This window comes from Girardinichthys multiradiatus, chromosome 20 (assembly GCF_021462225.1).
Source record: "Girardinichthys multiradiatus isolate DD_20200921_A chromosome 20, DD_fGirMul_XY1, whole genome shotgun sequence".
Classification (NCBI taxonomy): Eukaryota; Metazoa; Chordata; class Actinopteri; order Cyprinodontiformes; family Goodeidae; genus Girardinichthys; species Girardinichthys multiradiatus.
In genome coordinates, this window is record NC_061812.1 from 30,101,573 (window position 1) to 30,122,353 (window position 20,781).

The 20,781-nt window shown below is 38.9% G+C and overlaps 1 protein-coding gene across 2 annotated transcripts in view; it reads left to right on the top strand.

Annotated features, from left to right (window-relative positions):
- LOC124856761 (retinoic acid receptor gamma-A-like) overlaps positions 1-20,781 on the top strand; it is a 62,571-nt gene that overhangs the window by 22,613 nt on the left and 19,177 nt on the right. Inside the window, exon 1 of one of the 2 annotated variants that reach the window (XM_047347579.1) lies at positions 11,450-11,896. The exons of the other annotated variant lie outside the window; for it this stretch is intronic. Within the exon in view, the coding sequence (XP_047203535.1) occupies positions 11,752-11,896 (145 nt within the window). The 5' untranslated portion in view covers positions 11,450-11,751. Of the gene's footprint in view, positions 1-11,449; positions 11,897-20,781 lie in introns of those variants that run through there. 2 annotated transcript variants of the gene reach the window in all.

Here is a 20,781-nt window from a genome sequence, read left to right on the forward strand (position 1 = left end):
AAAATCCTGGAAGCAAACCTGTTGGTGGCTGCAAAAGACTTGAGACTGGGGCAAACATTTACCTTCCAGCAGAACAATGACCCCAAACATTAACACAGAGAATGGCTTAATTCCAAGTATATCCATGTGTTGAAATGGCCCAGTCAAAGTCCAGACCACCTAAATTGAATAATTAGAGTTATTTTGCAAAGAAGAATGGGCAAACATTTCAGTTTCTACATAGGCAAAGCTAGTAGAGACGTACCCCAAATGAAAGGTGCTTGATTTTACGTGCCACACTTGTCCTATGTTCATTGGTAAAAACAAAATAAATTGTAAACTGCACACAGAAAGGCCCTTGGACAGAGCTACTTTTTGTGAAGCAACCGCACTAACAACTGAGCCCATTTTTAAAACCACTTATCCTATTGCTTCCGCATAACTTTGTGTTGATCTATCACATAAAATCCTAATAAACAAAAAATGAGATTATGTATATCATATCAGATTTTAATGTATAACATTAGAATTTCTGTATGTAGCACATTTGAGTTCAATGTAAGATGTTAAAATGAAGGGAGGCACAGTTAAGATGCAAGAAAATCCATTTCTTCAACCGTGCACATGACAAGCCTGTGTGTCGAATTTCCGTCCCCTGACCAGCTCTTTGGGGTATAAAACAGAAAAAACTCAGGGTCCTCCGGGCAAATAGGTGGTTCTAGTAACACATTTAACATTTAATTGGAAACACAGAGAGAAGAGAAGAGAAGAGAAGAGAAGTGAAGAGAAGAGAAGAGAAGAGAAGAAGAAATGTTTCCATGCGGTAAACCAGACAGATGGCAGTAAGAAGGCAGGCTGGAAAAACAGTCAACATAATGTGGTCCCTGTTTGTAATTTTCTGCTTTCCGTGGACGTGCTCCAGCTCTTTATATTTGAACCAGGACTCTGCTTGAGGAGGAAAGTTTAGGCAGATGACACTTTCTCATTTTGTTCTGCAGTGTTACATGAAATTCCTTTTTATACCACAGGGGGCACTGTTGCACTTCAGATTTACTCACCTCATTTCCATTAACTAGGGACAGGAAATTATGGAGACCTGGCTAGCTATGATGGGTAAAAAACATTATAATAAATTTTGCATCCTATTAAATCTATTTTATTTTCTCTCTGTGTTGTCTTGTTTTCTTTAGGACATCATTGGTCCATGAATACTTTATCTAAATATTTTTTCTGTCCTGCAGATGACAGAGTGGGGAATTTTTCTGGCCATAGTTTAAAAGAGATTTATTTCTTAACAAACTCATCCTACTAGCTCCACATTTTATCTTCAAAATGGATAAGATGGACAATTATTTGTTGTTGTCATATAAATAGAGATTCGTTTATTGGTTGTTCACAATAGTAATTAGTTAAATAGTGTATCTTTAATGTTCTGCCAGTTATATTTTCCCTTTTAAAATTGTTCTGTTCGGTTTTAAAAGAAAATTCAGTGATATCTTAAATTTCAGAAATTGTTTTTGAAATGATCGAAGTTGTTTAGGAAACTATTCTGAGTACTGAAACTTCAAGCTTGATTGAGCCACTCTTGGCAGAAGTCTTCACAGGAATGATCGTGCAAACTTGGCAGGATCATTCCTTTTCACTTATTTTTTTTGGCAGAAATGGACTCAGATAGGTTGGATTAGGATCATCACTGCAGGGCCCGTTCTCAAGCTTCTCCAGAGAGTCTTCTGGGTTCAGATCCGGACTCACTGAGTCAGTCCAGGACGTTTGCTGGTGTTTTTTCTTGGAGTAATACTAAATTTCATTGTCATCGCCTGAGATACTCAGTATTTGTGGAAGGATTTATGTTTTTTAATCATTTATCTTAATCTTTCATTCTAGCAGCAGTCCCATAATAACATTTCTGATGGCATGAGGCTGTTTTTATCCTTAAGGATCCTATAACCAGCAACAATTAATTTGTGTCTGAAGTCCGCCATATATACCTTTAGAGGCTGTGGCCAAAAAAGTCAAACATCATGTAATCACATCAGAGTTAAGACAGATAAAACCAACAGAGATTTGAAAAAAAATCACTGGTAATTGCACTTCACGGACTGCTTCCTTTGGACTTTTAACAGTCTTTTGCACACCGTTTTGGATCTTTTTTCTTACATTACCATAAAAAAGTGTTCACACCCCTTGAACTTTTTTATGTTTATCACATTATAAAGTACAAACTTCAATCTATTGTAATGATACATAGTTTTATTTTTATCATTCTTTTAGAAATTAAAAAAGTGTGGCGTGCATTTGTATTCCCCATAAATCAGTGCGTTCTAAAACCCTGTTTTGCTGCAGTTACGGCTGCAAGTCTTGTGGTTGTACGTCTCACTTTTGATCAGATTGGATGAAGAACATCAGTGACCATAATTCCAGAGATTTTTAACTGGGTCTGGACTGGACTTTGACTGGGCCATTCTAAGAGATAAATATGCATTGGAGACTCCAGCAGGTTTCCTTCAGGCATTTCCCTGTATTTAGATCCATCCATCCATCCATCCATCAATTTTGGTCTTATCTGGGCAGAGCATCTTCTTCAATGTGTTTGCTACATGGTTTAAAGCAAATTCCAACAATGGGTTAGGGTTACAGGTCCTTCTCCAAAAATTAGCATATTGTGATAAAGTTAATTATTTTCCATAATGTCATGATGAAAATTTAACATTCATATATTTTAGATTCATTGCACACCAACTGAAATATTTCAGGTCTTTTATTGTCTTAATACGGATGATTGTGGCATACAGCTCATGAAAACCCAAAATTCCTATCTCACAAAATTAGCATATCATTAAAAGGGTCTCTAAACGAGCTATGAACCTAATCATCTGAATCAACGAGTTAACTCTAAACACCTGCAAAAGATTCCTGAGGCCTTTAAAACTCCCAGCCTGGTTCATCACTCAAAACCCCAATCATGGGTAAGACTGCTGACCTGACTGCTGTCCAGAAGGCCACTATTGACACCCTCAAGCAAGAGGGTAAGACACAGAAAGACATTTCTGAACGAATAGGCTGTTCCCAGAGTGCTGTATCAAGGCACCTCAGTGGGAAGTCTGTGGGAAGGAAAAAGTGTGGCAGAAAACGCTGCACAACGAGAAGAGGTGACCGGACCCTGAGGAAGATTGTGGAGAAGGGCCGATTCCAGACCTTGGGGGACCTGCGGAAGCAGTGGACTGAGTCTGGAGTAGAAACATCCAGAGCCACCGTGCACAGGCGTGTGCAGGAAATGGGCTACAGGTGCCGCATTCCCCAGTCCTGGGCTACAGAGAAGCAGCACTGGACTGTTGCTCAGTGGTCCAAAGTACTTTTTTCGGATGAAAGCAAATTCTGCATGTCATTCGGAAATCAAGGTGCCAGAGTCTGGAGGAAGACTGGGGAGAAGGAAATGCCAAAATGCCAGAAGTCCAGTGTCAAGTACCCACAGTCAGTGATGGTCTGGGGTGCCGTGTCAGCTGCTGGTGTTGGTCCACTGTGTTTTATCAAGGGCAGGGTCAATGCAGCTAGCTATCAGGAGATTTTGGAGCACTTCATGCTTCCATCTGCTGAAAAGCTTTATGGAGATGAAGATTTCATTTTTCAGCACGACCTGACACCTGCTCACAGTGCCAAAACCACTGGTAAATGGTTTACTGACCATTGTATCACTGTGCTCAATTGGCCTGCCAACTCTCCTGACCTGAACCCCATAGAGAATCTGTGGGATATTGTGAAGAGAACGTTGAGAGACTCAAGACCCAACACTCTGGATGAGCTAAAGGCCGCTATCGAAGCATCCTGGGCCTCCATAAGACCTCAGCAGTGCCACAGGCTGATTGCCTCCATGCCACGCCACATTGAAGCAGTCATTTCTGCCAAAGGATTCCCGACCAAGTATTGAGTGCATAACTGTACATGATTATTTGAAGGTTGACGTTTTTTGTATTAAAAACACTTTTCTTTTATTGGTCGGATGAAATATGCTAATTTTGTGAGATAGGAATTTTGGGTTTTCATGAGCTGTATGCCAAAATCATCCGTATTAAGACAATAAAAGACCTGAAATATTTCAGTTAGTGTGCAATGAATCTAAAATATATGAATGTTAAATTTTCATCATTACATTATAGAAAATAATGAACTTTATCACAATATGCTAATATTTTGAGAAGGACCAGTACTTAGACTAACACTATTTGGATTGCATGGCTAATAATTGTCTTTTCAATAAGCTCTAAAACCTGAGTTGTGGATCTCTGCAGCTCCTAGGGCCTCTTGGTTGCTTATCAAATCAGTGTTTTTTCTTTGTCCCCTTCTGTAAGATTAGGTGGACAACCGTGTTTTGGTTGGTTTGTAGTGGTACCATGCTCTTTCCATGTATGCATTTTTATATGTTTACATACTGTTTATGTTTTTCTCTCTGCCCTTTGATCTAAAGAAACTAGCAAAGAAAAGGTATTTGTCGGTGTGACTGATTTTCTTTATTTGAAACTTAGCAGATACATTTTTAGCGAATGTCCAACAGGCTTAGCTGCACCTTTCAGTTAGGATCTATATCTGCAAACTGCACTCCAACACCTGATTACAAGAGAACAACACTGACTGGTTCCTCCCCACAGATGGCCGCTGGATCTCACCTGATCACCGTGGCTCCATGGTTTCCTTGTGTTTTAATGTTTTACTTTCTGAGACAGGAGGATTAATGGCAGTTGTAAACTTTTTCCTTTCACTTTTTCCATTTCCACAGTGGACCACCCACACCTCTCATCTAATTAGAGCTTAAAACAAAATAATACATACTAATAATAATATAATAATGAGGTTTTTTGAGGGAGGGTCCCCTGCTGTCAGTCACATATCAGCTGTAGAGATAGCAGCTTGAGTGCAGGAGTGTGTGTACAACATGTTGATTGAGCTGCTGTTTATCTGCTGATCTGAACTCTTTTCTGGAGGGGGGGTTCTGCAGGCTACAGGCTCTCGGTGTGTGATTGCATCTTTCAGATATTGCCTCGGGGGCTTTTACTGATACTTAGGCAGAGATAGAAGGATAATGGGGCAACATTTAAATAGATAAGAGGCACATGTTGAAAAGAGAGCCTTCTGGTATGCCAATGTATCTGAATGAAACACACAAGGAATTAACTCAAAAGTATATATCCTGAATCCTCATGGAATACAACATAATATAATTGTTTTTCTAGATTTTGTGGGCAAAGTCACAAATAAGATATATATATGAATTTAAAGAAACTATTGGGGAAATATAAAGAAATAGACCAATACAGTATAATGTTTTATTAAAGATAAGTTGTTGTTTTTAAACAGAAGGAGGTTAAATAAAGTCAGCCGGAAGCACACATATAAATGTCACACGTCACCAGAATCCAACTTTATCTAAATTACAATGACTTTAATATTTATTGGGACCTTCTAGTAAAGATGTGTAGAATGTCTAAAATTAAATTAATCTTTTGTTGCAGTATCATAACCTCACAATGAAAAATGCCAAAAAATCCAACTTTTTAACTAGAGTACATTAATTTAGAGGGGGAAAATACAAAAACATGTTTTAATTAAAAAATATGTGGTGTCATTTCTTGAAACACTATTAATGTATTAAATATTACATATAAATTTTAAATAATAATTTAAAAGAAATGTAACTGAAGCAATTTATACCTTATATGAGATTTTGTTAAGTTGATCAGTGTGTCCAGGATCCTTTAATTTGTCATTTGTGAATTTTTTTTTCCCCAGGGTATCAATATTAAAAATAGCACAGCTGCTCTTAGCCACACTCAAAATGGAAAATACATGAGAACATGTCATTGAAATAAATATGTGTTTATATTGGTAAGCCAGGACATGGCTACAGGAAAAAAGCTGCTGGTTGAAATGTGCTCATATCTGCGGTCAGAGCAATGATTAAAAAGTTCAATCATTGACAAACAGGGTGGCTTATTTTAGGGAAAGGTAAAATTAACTTTCTAAATCTCACTGGTAGAGAACTCCAGCAAAGAGTGGCACCTCGGGGTCACCAAGTCTCTATCACAGTCATTTACAAGGTTTTCAGAAATACTTTTTGATACTATTCTGTTTGTGGTTGTTAGGTCATTTTAAATCACTTAGTTGACTTTTGCTGAAAGATTCCACATTTGTAAAGTCTAACGAAGTATGAAGTTTAAACAGACTTAAAGGGGTCATTTTACTTGTGTTGTGAGGAGATATCTCAGGACTCACACACTCTTGAGCAGACCATCCATTAAGTTATATCTGTAACCAAACACAACATTGATTTCAGTGATTACAGGCCAAACCCTGAGTATACTCTGGCATCAATGTAGGGAAATGAGACCCGGTGGAGGTCAAAATTATTAAGAATCTACTTAAAACCCAGTTACATATATTTTGTGGTTTTGCTCAATTTTCTTCACATCATGTTAAAAGGAAGAATTATTTGCAGACATCCCAAAGGTGATAAAAGGATGTTGTGGCTGCAAGCCTGTGTTTTTAACTCTGAGTAACTCTGCAGCTAATAAGTTTGAATAAGGTACTGTTTTTCACTAATGTAATGTGAACCAAAGGGTACATGCTGAAACTAAAAGCTGGATTTACAAGTAAATTCAAACCAGACCCTCATTAACATGAGTGCAAGTCCAGACTTTGTTGCCTAATGAGTTGAACGTCAAAACATCTCCAGATCTAAAGTTATCCACATGAAAATCAACTTGATATGTGTTCACTGATACAGTAATTTATTGCTTCTGCTGAGTGGGAATGTCATAAAGACAGATTTAGGTCTGCTTGACGTCAGTCCAGAGCTTCATGGAACGGGTGAAAAAGTACAATAAAATCACCAGGTTAGCGTAATCATTTATCTTTATTAATGCATGTCTTTTCTGAGACATTACCATCAGTGTTTAATCCTATTCTTAATCATGCAGTCTTAGAAAAAGAGCTGTATGCTGAGAAATATAAGTAATATAAAACAACAAATCTGAAAAAAGAGCTATAGATGTTTTCTGTAAAAAGTAATAAAAAGTTCAGTTTCTACTGAGGGATAAATTAGGACAGCCTCCACATTTATTGCCATTTGAAATGTCTAAAATCGTACACAGAAAAATTAAATCAGAACATTGTTAATGAGCATTTAGATGAAGTTTTGTCCTAATTAAACTTCCCACAGTTTAATGTGCTCCTAACTGTTGAAGTGAGATCAAATCTCGTGGTGAGATCTAAAGAGCTGTCTGAGGCCTTCAAAAAGAAGATTTTAACAGCAAGGCAAGGCATTAAAAGAGGTCTCAAATTAACTTGAAAACAGTCATTCCACTGTATGAAAGGTAGTCTACAAGTGGAGGATATTGAAAACAACTACCAGCATTTCTTGATCTGGACACCTAAGCAAGTTCCTCCTAAAAGCTGACTGCAAAATGCTAAAAGAAGTCCTCAAGAATCCTAAAATGTCATCACAGGACTTCCAGCAGGCTGCACCTGCTGTTGATGTGATATACATGCCTGTACAATCACAGAGAGCCTGCACAAGTTTAACTTTTATTGGAGGTGTGCAAGGATGTAAAACATGAAGGCCAGGCTAAAGGTTACAAAAGAGAACATAGACAAAGAACAGGACTTTTGAAAAATTTGGACAAATGAGTTTCAAACTGAATTATTTTGACACCTGAACAAAGGAATTGTTTGGGACAAACCAAATACAGAATGAATGAAATAAATCATTATTTTAACAAACAAACAACAGATTTCAGCAAAAGAACCTCATTACAGCTGGGAAGCATGAAAGTGGAACTGTTATGGTTCGGTTACTTTGTGGCAGCAGGACCTCACCATAAGAGGATCCATCATGATTTGTACTGTGTACCACAGAAAATGGTCCCAACAACCTGCTGAGATCTTTATCCTTTTGGAGATGCTGTGTGATGACTTGAAATGGATTGTTCATGAAAGACACCTCTGAAACATCTCACAGCTGAAAGTGAGGAGTGGGACAAACGTTACTCAAACCGATGTCAAAGACTTAAAGGCGGCTACTAAAACTTTCTCACTGAAGTTATTTCAACTAAAGGAGGTAAGACTAGCTGTTATAGCTTAGGGTGTTCTAACTTTTTTCTCTGTCAGAAAACACATTTTTGTTGAGATATTTTGTTAAATAAGTTAAACAATGTTAATGTTGTTGTTTAAGTGCAATTAAATCACATTCCCCCTAGAGAGATAATAATAATAGAATTAGACCTCAATATCGTTAGCCTCATACATAGCATAACTGCCTAAGTCACATGACTTAGAGGCTAACGATTTGTGAATATTTGTTCACATTTGGGGAGTGGTGGCCTAGTGGTGGAGGCCTAGTGGATAGAACAGGAGGTTTGCGTTCCAGAGGGGACACAAGGGCCAGGTTTGTATCCCACAGATTTAAACTCTGGGTCTCTCCCTGGGCACTGCACAATAGCAGCCCACTGCTCCCTATAAGGGATGGGTTAAAGGCAGTGGACAAATTTTGTTGTAATGTGCAATGACCAATAAAGATGATTATTATAAAGAAAGAACTGAATAATTTTTAGAGTGTCCTAATTTTTTCACATGGCCGTAACATTTACACTGGTGACATATTGTCCTTGGTTATATTTTGAGTGTGTGTCTGATGAATGTGATAGTAATTCGAACCTAAAGGCACAGATGAGGCTTGTGTGTTTTTCTTTCTGTCTGTCATCACAGGCACTCTCTTTAAGCACACACATAATTGTCAGCATGTCTGCACACTCACTCAGACACACACACACACACATGTTCCCACTGCCACTCTTTCTGCTGCAAATTCCAACACCCATGAATGTCACAAACAGCAGTCTTGCGCTCACATTTCATTGCTTCACATTTGTGACCATATCGGTGTGCTTGCAAACGACTGCAGCAGGACTTTGAACAAATAACGAGCAGGAGGAGCTGGCTGTGCAGAGACAGAGAAAGAGAATCCATTGTTTAGTCCTGTGTGTTTGTGTCAGACATGAGGACAGGATATTTAGCTGCAGAACTTGAGTTTTTAAAAAAAAGAAATAGCACAACTCCATCCTCTTTTGAGCTGGATGTTTGAAAAGGAAGGATAAAAACTGGTTTAAAAGTGTTTTACGTTTCAAAGAGATTTATTTTCTGCGGATGAAAGAGGATGAGTGAGCCCAGGTTTCACTAATATTGAAGGAAAGTGATACAACTATTCCTTTTATTCGCATTCCCCCTGTGTATTTATGTGCTTCTTTTCTCAGAGAGCAACAGGGGGCAGGGTGCTGTGAGGCAGGGAGGTTAATTGTCTCAAGGTGTGGAGAGAGCTCAGCAGGCTGATGTGTAGCTCTGCTTCCAGCCGTGTGGGAGGGTACAAACAGAAAAACAGGTATAAACTGGGAGGACCCTGGCAAAAAAATCATGATTAAAGAAAACAAAAAAAGCAAGAGATTTATTTCTAAAATATAGAGAAATCTCCATTAACATATTCAGGGCAGAGAAAAAAAAACAAATAGAAAGCATAGCAAAAACAAAGACAACAGACTATACATAAATATACAAAAGAAGTGTGGAGAGCATGAAGCCACAGGCAGGACGAGTTGAGTGTGTATCTGTGTGAAGGTGGTGGTGGGGAGGTGTTACGGCCCCAGTGGGGGTTTCTTCCAGAGTTCATCTCTGTTGAACGAGGGAAGGAAAGGGAGGAGGTGTGGAGGGAGGGGGAGTTTGTCTCGTACACAAAGTGTCCAGACTTTGCAGAGTTTGGGGCCAGTATGGCCTGCCTGCAGCACAGTTGCACTTCAGTGTGACTGAGGGAAGTTCTAGCAGGGGAAGATAGCTGCTTCCACTGGAAGTAAACTCAAAAGAGTTCAGATGACAGTGTAAAGGCCTGGGAAGATGGGTAAAATGACACTGAAGAGATCAGATGACTACGTGAATTAGCTTTTAATTTACCCAGTTAGTGAGGGTGAAAGTTAACTTTCAGTTTATCACTTTTTATTTTTAGTGCTGCTGTCAAAGACTCAGAGATGCACCAATCAGAGATTCAGAGGACAATTGTATAAAACTCTGAAGTGCCAAAACCGATGTTAGCTGATTCTGTACTCCTTATGTACCACGATTAACATATCCAGTACATGCATTCAACCTCCTGGATGAATTTGAAATGTAACCATCTTTACAAAACTGTGAAACTTTATCTTAAAATAAAATTGTTTTGTCCCAAAAACCTTTGTATTACTGAAAATTCTCCAGGTTATGGGAGAGAGGTAACTGCAAAAACAAAAGCCAGCTAAAACGAATTACTGCATATCTTTTTTAATAGTTGCAAGATGATTATAGTTCTTTTAATTAAGAAGAAAAAGTTGTGGTTTACTCTCAGACAATTTTATACATATATGACCAAATTAAAATCCAGAATATTCCATGAAATTAGACTTTTCGAAATGATAAATCGAAGCCACTTTGCTATAATGTGTTCCACTTCCTGTTGTCTGCTAAGGCCGACCCTTCTGAAGCAAACCTAATGAACAGCTGACATTCATCCATAGAATATAATGGCTCAATTTAAATGACTACTTATGCCATTGTACTTCTTTTGACATTGACTTTCACTTGTTTGGTGTTTTTACTGGATCAGATCATTACAGTTTGACAAAACAAGACATGTTAGAAGTCTAACAGTTTATGCACAATCCCAGCCTGTAACCACCTCATGCTGCTCTCCAGCTTGGACACACACTGCTGTGGGATAGCACAAGTCCACTGTGCCTGTGCTGGTCACTGTGGTAAGAACAGGATGCCAAAGCTGCTTAGTGGGGTTGACGTCAGAACTGCATGCAGGTCATTTTATCTTCCCTACTCCCAAATCCTGGAGGTAGTCTTTGTTAAATCCCACTCTGTGGAAGGAAACATTGACATCTTGGAGGACAGAGTTTGGTTTCTAAGAGTGGAGGTACGGTCACTGGTTTGATTTGTGTGTGTGGTGTTTTTGCATATAGCAATCACTGTACTTTTGATGAATTATAGTTCCAGTGAAAGTGGGGACATCTGCAGATCTTCACTGAGGTGCTTCTCTCTCTGCGTATCTTTCACTCTGCACCAAACTCAGACTGATCGGTGCGTGTTCGGATTGTTTTTTTAAATCATTTTTGTAGCAAGCAACCCCATTGTGCTGTTGGCAAGAGAGAACACAAAGAAAACAAAAACTTGGAGAGAGAAGATAAGCCAAAAAAATATCCATTTTCATTTTCTGCACATGAAATATGCAGAGGTGAGTTTGAAAACTTGGAGGGAGAAAGGGAGGGACAGGGTGTTTGGTGTCTGGTCAATCAGAAAGCAGGGACACACCTCCTCAGGCTTGTTTTCCCTCCCTGATCCCCACCCTCCACCTCCACACACCCCCCACCACAGCAGATAGTTGGCTGTGAGTGTGCTGGAGTGTGAGAGGCCCACAGAGCCAGCAAGAGGGGAGGTGAGATCAGTTACAGCAGGCAGGGCAAAAGCAGGCAGCCAAGCAAGTGATCTAGGAACAGACTGGAATAAAGAGAGATTAAAGGAGGAGAAAGAGCCAGAAACAAGAGGTTTGGTTCATGTAAGGAGGAACAGAACAGGACGACCAGAGGGAAGTGGCAGACAGATAGAGAACACCTGGACCAAGAAGGGCATTACGTTACTCCACTGGAAGCTCCTTTCTGGGCTCTTCTTGCAGCTTCACTGGTTTCTTTGATCTGACACAACATGTTTGACTGCATGGAGGCTCTCGGGCTGGTTCCTCGGCCCCTGTTCGATGTGTCCAGGCAGGGCTCCTGCATGCTGGGCAAGGCCACCCCTTACTTCTCCAGGCTGGACCCATTTGCTTGGGCCGGGGCGAGCAGCATTCAGTGTGAGTCCAATCAGCCTTTATGAAGAAGCAGCAGCAGTAACTCTGTGTGTGTGTGTGTCACTGTGAGTATGGTGTTGGAGTCGTGGTCTTGTTATCAAGGAGGGAGCTCTCTCCACAGGAAGAGTCAGATTCCTTTCGATTATATGTGTCCGTTCTCACCCTGGAGCTTGTTTGTTTATGTGCTTAGCGAGCTTTGTGAGTGTGACTGAGTGAGTCGGGGAGTGTATTTATACATCATGGGCTTTGTTTTCTTTATGAATGACTTCACATGATTGACAGCTTTTTTAAACAATGCAGGGAATTAACCCAGTGATGTGTCCAGAAGAGAGCAGAGTCCAAAACAGAAACAACACTGACAGACCGAGGGGAAATGGGCCCTGAAATCACATGCTGGCTAACATGCTCAATCACAGAGATGCAGTTATTTACACACAGACAGTTTACAGAAAATAAATGAAGTCATGAACACCTCGAACAATCTTTATTTTTTCATTTAGGATGATGCAAAAGTTTCTCAAAACTGATTAATTTTGCCAGAAGCTGTGGAAAAAAAGAAGTCAATAGCTGATAGATAAAGTAAGAACCACATAATTTTTGAGCCATGCAAGTGAGACATTTTTCTGATAGCTTCTGAGCAGAAAAGGCACAGATTGCATCAGACTTCAGGTGTTGTAAAAAATCTAATCAGCACACACAAACACTGCTGAGATAAAGGAGGAAATCTCACTTTATCTGGTGGAATAATGGCCCATTTCTTTTGCTATTGCCATGCAGCCTATATTTACACTCCCTGATACAAATACAAACTTTGTCTCCATCAACAGTTTTAGTCATCACTTCTTTCCAATGAGTTACGATGTTCCCAAAGAGCACCTTAAGTCTATTTATCTGCTGTAATTATTCAGATACCAGTGCATTAAACACTGTTGAGTCCACGGCGGCCGCTAATGATGATGGATGAGCAGTCGGGATGACAAACACCACAGCAGGGCCTGTTTCAACTTGCTGTGGAGCTTTGCCAGATGCCAGCCTGAAAGACAAATGTCCACAAGGGCTCATTAATCATGCTTTTTTGTACTAAACCTTCATTTTGGCTTACTTACGCTTTTTCTGATGTTTTAAACTTTGACGGTTTAAGAAGCAGTGCATAAAACAAGTTTTCCCATACAATTTAAAGATGTAAGTTGTTCACTGAGTAATCATGGAGGTTTTTTACAGGAATTTGTCTCCCTTAAATACCTGATTTCCTCAATCTATATTTTCTTTTTAAATGACATCAACATAGTGTTGAAATATAGGCTATGTTTTGGATCCAAATACTAAAACTTGACTGCATTTGAGAAACAGCTTAAGTTATTAGTGGAGAAAGAGCTCAAGCTAGTTATAATTGATGGTCAAATATATCAATCATTTTTCAGCTTGTGTCTAAAGTTAAAAAATATTTTTTTGGTTGGGGCTGTTGACAGACTTAATGATGACAGCTAGATTTAAGAGTTGTCAGGTTACTCCAACAGGAAATATTTTGGGTAACATGATCAAAACCAACTTTATTTTATCTCATTTTTTAGAATACACTCTGATAAAACTCATTTTCTTTAGAAAGAAATATAAAAAGTTGACTATTTTCCCTTCCCATATTATCAGGGTGCCTGCTATTTTTGTGAGAAACATTTTAATTATTTTTGTCCAGCCTCGTTAGATAGTTGACTTTATTCCATCGCAAAGATGCATATTGGTAGATTGACGGAAAGATCTTTACCTATTGGAAAACTGTTTTTCCACAAGGACATTTAAATGTTTTCCAACACGGGAATTAAAACAATCAAACGCAGAGATTAAAATACAGTGGTTGTATGCTTAAAACATGCATTTTGAATTGGAGTCAATGGCACAGAAATGCCAAAGAATCAGAATCAGAATCAGAAAAGCTTTATTGCCAAGTACGTTTTTGGACATACAAGGAATTTGTTTTGGCGTAGTAGGCAGAAAAAAGGGCCACATATTTAGTTTTCAATGTATATTAAAGACTTAAATAGTCAATCAGTCAGTCATTTTCTACCGCTTATTCCATAGTGGGTCACGGGGGAGCTGGTGCCTATCTCCAGCAATCTATGGGCGAGAGGCAGGGTACACCCTGGACAGGTCGCCAGTCCGTCGCAGAGACTTAAATAAACAAAGAAATATTCCCCTAAAATACATGACCTGACCAAACAACATGCTCAACCAAATAAAAATAAAAAAATTAATTCAAAAAGCCCCCAAACTGTCCAAAGATGCCAGAGAGAGGTTCAGACCCTGGAGCTTTCTCCTGCTGTTTTTACAGGTCCTTCTCAAAATATTAGCATATTGTGATAAAGTTCATTATTTTCCATAATGTCATGATGAAAATTTAACATTCATATATTTTAGATTCATTGCACACTAACTGAAATATTTCAGGTCTTTTATCGTCTTAATACGGATGATTGTGGCATACAACTCATGAAAACCCAAAATTCCTATCTCACAAAATTAGCATATTTCATCCGACCAATAAAAGAAAAGTGTTTTTAATACAAAAAACGTCAACCTTCAAATAATCATGTACAGTTATGCACTCAATACTTGGTCGGGAATCCTTTTGCAGAAATGACTGCTTCAATGCGGCGTGGCATGGAGGCAATCAGCCTGTGGCACTGCTGAGGTCTTATGGAAGCCCAGGATGCTTCGATAGCGGCCTTTAGCTCATCCAGAGTGTTGGGTCTTGAGTCTCTCAACGTTCTCTTCACAATATCCCACAGATTCTCTATGGGGTTCAGGTCAGGAGAGTTGGCAGGCCAATTGAGCACAGTGATACCATGGTCAGTAAACCATTTACCAGTGGTTTTGGCACTGTGAGCAGGTGTCAGGTCATGCTGAAAAATGAAATCTTCATCTCCATAAAGCTTTTCAGCAGATGGAAGCATGAAGTGCTCCAAAATCTCCTGATAGCTAGCTGCATTGACCCTGCCCTTGATAAAACACAGTGGACCAACAACAGCAGCTGACACGGCACCCCAGACCATCACTGACTGTGGGTACTTGACACTGGACTTCTGGCATTTTGGCATTTCCTTCTCCCCAGTCTTCCTCCAGACTCTGGCACCTTGATTTCCGAATGACATGCAGAATTTGCTTTCATTCGAAAAAAGTACTTTGGACCACTGAGCAACAGTCCAGTGCTGCTTCTCTGTAGCCCAGGTCAGGCGCTTCTGCCGCTGTTTCTGGTTCAAAAGTGGCTTGACCTGGGGAATGCGGCACCTGTAGCCCATTTCCTGCACACGCCTGTGCACGGTGGCTCTGGATGTTTCTACTCCAGACTCAGTCCACTGCTTCCGCAGGTCCCCCAAGGTCTGGAATCGGCTCTTCTCCACAATCTTCCTCAGGGTCCGGTCACCTCTTCTTGTTGTGCAGCGTTTTCTGCCACACTTTTTCCTTCCCACAGACTTCCCACTGAGGTGCTTTGATACAGCACTCTGGGAACAGCCTATTCGTACAGAAATTTATTTCTGTGTCTTACCCTCTTGCTTGAGGGTGTCAATAGTGGCCTTCTGGACAGCAGTCAGGTCGGCAGTCTTACCCATGATTGGGGTTTTGAGTGATGAACCAGGCTGGGAGTTTTAAAGGCCTCAGGAATCTTTTGCAGGTGTTTAGAGTTAACTCGTTGATTCAGATGATTAGGTTCATAGCTCGTTTAGAAACCCTTTTAATGATATGCTAATTTTGTGAGATAGGAATTTTGGGTTTTCATGAGCTGTATGCCAAAATCATCCGTATTAAGACAATAAAAGACCTGAAATATTTCAGTTAGTGTGCAATGAATCTAAAATATATGAATGTTAAATTTTCATCATGACATTATGGAAAATAATGAACTTTATCACAATATGCTAATATTTTGAGAAGGACCAGTACTATAGGGCAACACAGCGCTGCACTTCCCCCTGTTGGTCAGCTGGCTGAAAGACTTTTCCACTCTTAGGAAAAAGAAAATCAGCCAGTGAAAAACACCTACAGTCACTCTGTAAAAACTAAAGGAGCGCCAGACATCATTCTTAGGCACAGTTATGCCTCTTTTGCATTGACAGTTCCAGCACTGCCGTTCTCTGCTCTACCTAACTTCAGTCAGCAGGAAACTTGTTGTGTTTCCATTGACGGCTGGAGGTGGGGCTTCAAGCTTTGGAACCACCAAAGCTTTCTGTTTGACCCGCTTCGGCTATTGTGGTCATTAATATTTTTAAGTCGCTCTTACATTTTTTTGAGCTTTTCCCGGGACTGCTGTGTGTCATTCTTTCCCCTACCTCAGCAAACACCTTCTCATGCCGCTGACATATGGCTGACCACGCTCATGACCAATCAGTGAACAGCAGTCTGTTCACATCACATTTTGACCCAGCTCAGCCCCGATGGAACCTGCTGAAGAGCAAGAACCGAGAAAGGCAGGGATGGAAACGGTCGCAAAACGGGCTGAGTGGAGTGGAGCCGGCCAAAGTAGAGCCCGTTAGAAAACTTCAAGCAGCACATTTGTTAAGCAGCAAGCTGCAGACTAGCCTCTTAAACAGATAGCCCGACTAAGGCTAAGCTAGCACAGCAGGTTTTGATGCTCAATTCAGATTTTTTGCTGAAATCCGATTTTTTTTGCTTCGTGGTTCACACTTCTATTTAATCACAGCTGCCATCGGACTTTATTCTAAATGGTTCACGACCCCAAAGCGACCTGAATTCGCAGAAGGAGAACAGCGGCACACTGTTTACAGAAGTAAAGATTGTTGTAGGTATCTCTGTGTTATTATAAAGTTATTGAGCAATGGAAGCAACAATATTATGACCACATCATAACAAGACGAGGGAAACGTACAAAAAAAAGAGAGCATGACTATCAACAATGGCCTTTTGTTGAGCAGTGACTGCTACTGCTGTAGAGAAGTCAGTGTGGACGTGTAGTCGGAATCAGGACAATAGCTTGAAAGTCGGATGAAGTGCAAGATGACCAATCTGACTGGGAACGCTTTGAAATCGGATGCGTATCTGATTTAGTACCAGATATGTCAAGTGGCACAATTCAGATTGTTTTGGAGGTGAAAAAATCGGAATTGGGCCGTTCAGACTGCTATGAAAAAGTTAGATATGGGTCGTATATGCCTGCTGTGTGAACGTAGCCTAATAAGTCAGCCAATATCTGCTTATTTATTAGGACTTGCGAAATTGAGGACCCCAGAATGCAGACAAGAAGGCAGCATGACGGTAAGTAAAACATTATTTAATTAACAAAAACAAAATCCCTACAGAAGAGGCAGGAACAAAACAGGCAGACGAGGCAAGCAAGACAGGCATGGCATGATCCGAAAAACAAGACATGAGCATGATCCAGAAAATGTTTCCGCACCGAATGACAGAACAGGTGTGTATTTATGGAGTGTGACTAGGTGAAATAAGAAGACAGATTAACTAGGTGCAGGTGAACCGAATAAAGTAGATTGACAAGACAAAACGTGGCTTGAACAGAACGGAAATCCAAGGATACAAACTAATAGAAATACAACTAGAAAAACATGAAACTAAAGCATAACCAGGAAAATAATAAACAGAAGAACGATTCAAAACCTTAACTGTGAAACAGACCAGCAAAACCCCAAAACACCCACAAATCATAACATTATTGTACTTGTGTTTCTCTATAAAGAGCATAATATTCTGTGCAAAAAGCAACTTCAAACTACTTCTATATTTTTCCTTTATTTATTCTATATTTTTGACAGATATTAAAATCCAATAAATGCTATAGATACCAACATCACAACATTGTTATATAATAGTAGCTCTACCATAAGCAAAATGGTATTTAGTAAATTAAATAGATAAATAAATAAAAAAACAAGCAAATTGATAAATGTCAACATTACTGTAGCTTTGAGACCATATTTAAAGAACTCCAGCGTATTTGTTTCTCTGTGAATCAGTTGAGCACCTCTTTGCCTTCCTTTGTTTAAGTTTCTGCAGATATTTAAGGCAGCAGAGACATGCCAAACTCTGACCGCTCCCCCTTCTCTCTTTTTTTACATCTTTGTGGGTGTGTGTACACCTTTTCAGCTAAACACGCATGTTAAATCTTTGCTCACATGTGGATCACCTTACACGCTGTATGTTGTGTAACCAGCACTTCTAATGAATCAATTACAATAAGAAAGAGCTAATTAAGTGATTTAGGTGGCGCGTGTGGACATTTGGCGGTTGAAAGACATGGGGGCTTAAAGAAGAATGGCAGGATGGAGCTGGAATTTGAGATTCAAGGTGTTTCATGCCTCGAGGGGAAACAGTCTTCTCCTCTTCATTCAGTGATAATCTCTTTTTTTCCCCTGGCATCCTCTTTAAAGTTGGCTCTTCAAAGCTGGCCAGACAAAAGACCCTCATATCATCACAGAAGGAGCACAGTTAACTGCTAATCAATAGGGAGATGATGCTGTTATACACAGTTACTATTAACCCTTACATGCAGGAGTAACTCTTATCTCTTCTAAAAGTTAGGTTCGGCATGTCTTTCTGCCACATTTGTTATTATGCTAGGGAATGATCATCTGTATTATATTTTCTGTTACATTTTGGTCTACAAGATAATCTCATATTTGAATTATTTTTGTTGACTGTGTTAAAACTAATTTAAAAAAACAAACACATTTTTTATATTGAGACACAACAAATGTCATTTCAAGGTTTTTTTAAAAAAATAAACAGATCCAATTCAATAAATATATACAATCAAATCAATCATGTTGACAGAATCAAATCTGATCACATGCATTAAATTTTGATCCCAGTTATGATACAATGACTGAGTTTTTAATACCATTTGGTAATAGGTCATCTATCCAAAGAAGCCTTTCTGATTGCATCCAGTCATTGACTTTGTAGAAACCCGTCCTCCTGAGCAAGCATGAGGTGACAGCAGAAAGAAAAACTTTTCTTCTACTACAGAAAACGTCAGTATTTTCTGTATTTCTTTGAGAATATCCATTGATACAAGGTAATAACACATACATACTATGTAATTCAAACACATTAATTGGAATATATCAATTTACCAGGATAAAGGCTATTTACCAGGGTAGAAATGCACCGTAAAAAAAGGCACTGGAAGGAAGGTAACATGTTTTTAAGGACCAGGAACTTTCATGTAGCAGGAAATGTTAAGCATTTCGAATTTGCTCACCAAGTCATATCATGTCTGAAGTCCAAATTTTTTTTAACCTCTAACAGATTTTAATTGATTACTATCTATTGTGAAAGAGGAAGTAAATATCAGTCAAAATAATATTGTAGGTTTTAAAATGTTTGTTTGAGGGAACAAAAAACTTCAAAATAGCAATATTACTTCCAGTCAGAAGAAACAAGATGGTAAATTAAAAGACTATTTAACCTGCCTGGGGTGTTAATAATTTTGGGTTTAATTGTAATAGAGTTTCCCCATGAAAGTCTATTGAAATCATCACAAGTTCATGGCCAGAAAACTGGGTTTTGCTCTCTAATTTTTTCTCATTTCAAAGATTATAGGGAAGTCTGCATAGGTTAAATCCTTCTAAAATGTATTAGTTATACCCTTATTAAAGTTTGCACTAACTAAACACAATCGTTAGTTATAGTTTTATTTCTGATTATTCCATGATCAGAGCCTCTCTCTCAATCTAAGCAACTGAGCAAGACCTCAGTTAGCTGTGTTGCAGCAGGACAAGTTAACACTCAGGGTCTGATGATATAATGGCCCTGCTGTAGACTCCTCACAAAATGGCCATAATAAGGGAAAGCCCTGACAAAATAGGTTCTGAAAGAAAAATCTTCTGGGTCTCATAGTCAAAAAGCACCTTTTGTTTCCTAAACCTGGCTGTCTGTGGCCAGAAACAGATTGATATTTTCTGCAGCAGTCTTTTTCAGCCTGCTGACCAGCAGTGCAGACAGGTTAAACATAATTTTTCAGAATGACTGTGGATTTTTTAAAATCGCTCTGTGATGTTGCACACTGGTTTCGGTTTATAGCTCACCCCGACAGGGCCCACTGTGAAACCAATGACATTTCAATGTCCAGTTGACACGTAATCCTCCTTTAGCCATGAATATGTCCAGCTAAATTTAGATTTAGACTGCAGCACGGATGTTTAGGGCCTTTTTTGACCACCTTTCAAGCTCTAAGACTTATAACAATAACCTTATCCTGTCAGAAAAACTCCAAACAAATAAAGCCACCTTGTGCAGTTGAAAACTGTGGTTAATTTAAGGGTATACATATTCTAATATTGTAAGGGTAGTAGGAAAAATGAAACAAAACATACATTAGTTAATATGTAAACAGTATATAATGGTGTTAATTATCTATTATTTTGTAAAATTAAAATTCTTAATGTCTAATTTTTACTTTTGAAGTGTTAAATGTGTATAAAAATAAGAAAAATGTTGATTTTAGCTATATCTTCTATAACTTTATTGTTTGAAAATAGTTTAAAATGCTCATTGCGCTCTATTTTATTTGTAGATAAGTAAAGACTTAGGACCTACCTTACAATAATATACCCTTTGAACTTTTTCACATCTTGTCTATATATGTTTCAGGAATTTTTTTGTGACAGATAATTGCAAATAAAATTCTGAAAAATGTTTCAGAAATTTGTGTTCAACCCAGTTTACTCTGTTACCCTTAAATGAAATCCAGTGCAACAAATGGCCTTCAAAAGTTACATAAAAGATAAATAGAGTCCTCTTGTACGTAATACAATATTCCCGCTATTCTGTGAAGGCCTTACAGGTTTGTTAGAGAATATATAGAGAACAAACAGCTTCATAAGGACCAAGAAGCACAGCAGACAGGTCAAGGAGAAGGC